The sequence below is a fragment of the Nematolebias whitei genome, chromosome 12 (genome assembly GCF_014905685.2).
Source record: "Nematolebias whitei isolate Nwh7 chromosome 12, NemWhi1, whole genome shotgun sequence".
NCBI lineage: Eukaryota > Metazoa > Chordata > Actinopteri > Cyprinodontiformes > Rivulidae > Nematolebias > Nematolebias whitei.
Window position 1 is genome coordinate 37,641,096 of NC_056509.1, and position 3,390 is coordinate 37,644,485.

The 3,390-nt window shown below is 40.4% G+C and overlaps 1 protein-coding gene across 1 annotated transcript; it reads right to left on the minus strand.

The window, feature by feature from the left end:
- Positions 1-379: 379 nt before the first annotated feature.
- Positions 380-3,048, minus strand: LOC119417919 (protein ripply2-like). Its single transcript, XM_037685168.1, has 4 exons — positions 2,997-3,048; positions 782-882; positions 632-699; positions 380-545 (listed from the first exon to the last, which is right to left on the minus strand). Exons 1-4 carry the CDS (start codon positions 3,046-3,048, stop codon positions 380-382), a joined length of 387 nt encoding a protein of 128 aa, XP_037541096.1.
- Positions 3,049-3,390: the final 342 nt, after the last annotated feature.

Below are 3,390 nucleotides of genomic sequence, written 5' to 3' on the forward strand. Positions count from 1 at the left end.
CTATATGTTATGTTTGTTTTACATCAGAAAACATGAAAGTTTTCAATTAAAATGAACCTATGTGGTCTCATTTTAATTTAAACTGCCTTATTTTGCAACAGGCACTGAATGAATGTACAGTTTTGTTCTTTTGTCACATAAACGCGTAATAGCTCCAAACTATAATGACACAGTGAAAGACAAATACGATACTGTGAACAACCTTAATTTAATTTATATTTATTGCAATGAAAAGGACACAAGATTATGTTTTTAAGAATAACTTAAAATTCATTTACATTGTTGCAAAAAGGAAGATTCATATACATGTTAGTTATTTACAGGAATAAATTAGGTTGGATATAAATATGGAGAAGTTAGTTTTCAAAGTAATGCAAGTTTAATTCATTATTCTGCTTGTGTCCCCCCCTTCCTCATCCTCGCTTTCTTCATCACTGCTGGAGTCTTCATAAGGACAGATGGTCGCTTGGATGGGATAGTTGCGCAAAAGCATTTCTGCCTCCCGGTACAGATAATCAAAGCACCTCGATCTGGGCCAGAGCAACCTTCAAACAGGAGGAGGAACCGAGTGAGAGGCGGAAATAAATAAAAAAAAAAAAAACAGGTTTCAACGTTTTAACTCTGTTCTTACTTCACAGGGTGAGTGACTTGCTGAATCTTGGGTTGCGCGCTGGAAAGGTCCCCGTGCAAAGAAGGAGCCTGGAAGTTTAAGCAGAATACATTTCTGTAGCTTCCACTTTTAAAGAAAAAAAAAAACCATCATATTGGATCCAAACCTCACCGTCCTCTGGGTGCGTTCCGTTTGGTTCCAAGGTCTCCACAAATTGCACTGCGGAGCAGAAACAGATCCGCTGCTGCTCTCCATGTCTCCTCTGATCAGACCTGCGCGTAAAAGTCCCGACAGGAATGTGCGGCAGAAGGGCAGAAGGCAGGAGCCCTCCTCCTATTTATTGGAGCCTGGCAGCTCGTGCCAAATTGAATTGACGCGTCCCCAAGTGTTTCCATGAACCATGGGAAGGTGAGAAGTGACACTTCAGCAAACAACAAACATATGGCCTCTTTACTTCACTCTGAACGCAAACTTAAAATGAAAAACAACATAAAAACTTTATGGAGAGTTGAACCTTTATATAAATTACTGCGCAAAACGGTGCGCAAAAACAAAAACTTGCATCGTTCAATAAAGTTCGTCTGGCGCGTAAAGGTTCGAGGTGGAACAAGTGTATTTTATTTTATTTATTTTTGTAGCAAATGTGTTTAAGTTTCTAATCAGCATTTTTGTTGGCTAAACTTTTGTTACTTTGAACTTGTTATCCTTTCTTTATCAGCCTGTGCAGCCATTTGGGTGTGAGGTGTGAAGGAACACGTGCCCTCCACTGTCAGAGCAGGAAAGGCTCGTGCAGTTTAAATAAAGAGGGAGCTGCACGCGTCAGGTTTTTTTTTTGTTTGTTTTTTGTTTGTTTGTTTGTTTTTGTAACAGAAGAGTCGAAGTTGGACCACAACAGATGCATTCAGTTTCTGTTGTTTCTTTGCCGACTCAATTTGCAGGTAAAGGATGTCCCGCTGTGCACCAGCAGGGGGCGCTGTTGTGCTACATGTCTGATGGCAGAGCCGTTAAAATTCAATTACAAATATAAAAATAGAATTTGTGCAATAGTTATCACCCGCCGCCGAAAGACGAAGTCGGAAAACTGTGATTTTGCCTGTCTGTCAGAGTGTGTGTGTCTGTTAGCAAAATGTCTCACGAACCACTGGATGAATTGGAATGAAACTCGCAGAAAGTGATCAATGGATGTTCCTCCACAACTGATTAACATTTTCAGTTACTTCACTTTAAGCTGGGTGCTACAACTAACTGAAATTAAAACCCACAAAAGTGACTATAAGTCAGTCAGTTATATAGAAATTGATCTAACATTTGGTGTGGCAGTAGCTAAAACTTATCCCAGACAAATATTATGAGAGCCAACAGGTTGTGCAATTTTTTTCTTTTAAAATTTGGCCATTACCTGTTCGGAGTCAACTACGTCTGTCTGTTAGCAAAATATCTCATCAACCACTGGACAGATTTTAATGGAATTTGCACAAAACAATCATTGCACGTCTATAAATGACCAACTTTTGCAGCCAGCCATATTCAGAATGGTCATTCACAGCACATACTCTGAGCGTAACATCTGGCAATATTGCATGAGGCCAACATTTTCAACTTTGATAGTTTGACTAAAATTAAATTTCTCAATGTAACTTAATTAAACACTATAGTTGTTGACTTAAAGAACATGCATCTCTCATCTGTCACAGTTAACCAGAGATTGTCTGTTTGAGCGTGGCAACCTTCACACGAGGCTCGAGCCATGAAAGCAGCTCTTTACTCAGACAAACCTGTTTGGGACTCGTCCGTTTTGTGAGAGCCAAATAAACTTTAAAAGGGGCTCCATCCGGCCTGTGAGCCACATCCTTTGGTACCATTACTATAAATGGCACATGTCAGCGGTGACTTGTCCTGATTGTGAGCAAAGTGGGCGCCACCATTAGGTGTGCCTGACGTTATTTCACTCCACTCACAGCTAATGGGTGCTGGCTTTTCAGCTGCTGTGAGACTGACTGTTCTTCAAGGTGAAACATGCACCAACATCAGATTTCAACTTCCCCGCTACGCTCCATCCATATCACAAAACAAGGCTTTCTCGAGGGAACCAGAGAGGAGAGCCACAACACTAATAAGATCCACCCAGATGTCCAGCTCGCCCTCAGACTCTGGTTCAGCTCTGAAGCTAATTGGCCTCTCTGGGCTCGGCTGCTGGCCTCTTCATAGTTAAAGTGTCATCCAGCCTTTCTGCTGGGCTTTACATGTTCATCCACGTGTTCTAGTGTCTGAATGGTATAGTATATTCAAGTATATTCTGTAATGTGGTTTTTTTTATATTTGAAGCAAAAGTTCAGATGCTATGAAGAGGGTTTTGTGGAGAAGTTATGGACAGTTAATATCTTACCTGTTGTAGATAGCTCTTTGAAAGGGCTGAGTTTGGAGGAATAGACTGCCATGGTTATTCACAAGCATAAACATACATTTCTGCCAGATTAATAATGAGTAAATCAAAATTAATGGTAGTATAAATGTATTAAGAACAGCGTTTAGATCAACTGCTACAAAACTAATGAGGTTAGAGTAAAACAATCACAATCTATGTCAATGTCAAGTTATTTATTAAAAAACTTGCAAGTTGGACCAAAGTGTGGCACAATAAATAAAACAAATCAAAAATGGTATGCGTACATAGGCGTTGCAACCATTATATGTGAAGGGGACAAGGCCCCCCACATTAAAAAAAAATGTTCATTTGGACACCCCCCACACCCAACACACACACCACCCCCCCACCCCCC

Bases quoted from the DNA above. Each gene is read 5' to 3' on its own strand.
- LOC119417919 (XM_037685168.1), bottom strand. From the start codon at position 3,048: ATGGCAGTCTATTCCTCCAAACTCAGCCCTTTCAAAGAGCTATCTACA. The intron at 883-2,996 runs GTAAGATATTAA...TTTTACGCGCAG, and splicing joins CAAAGAGCTATCTACAACAG to GTCTGATCAGAGGAGACATG. The intron at 546-631 runs GTAAGAACAGAG...TCCTGTTTGAAG, and splicing joins CAAGTCACTCACCCTGTGAA to GTTGCTCTGGCCCAGATCGA.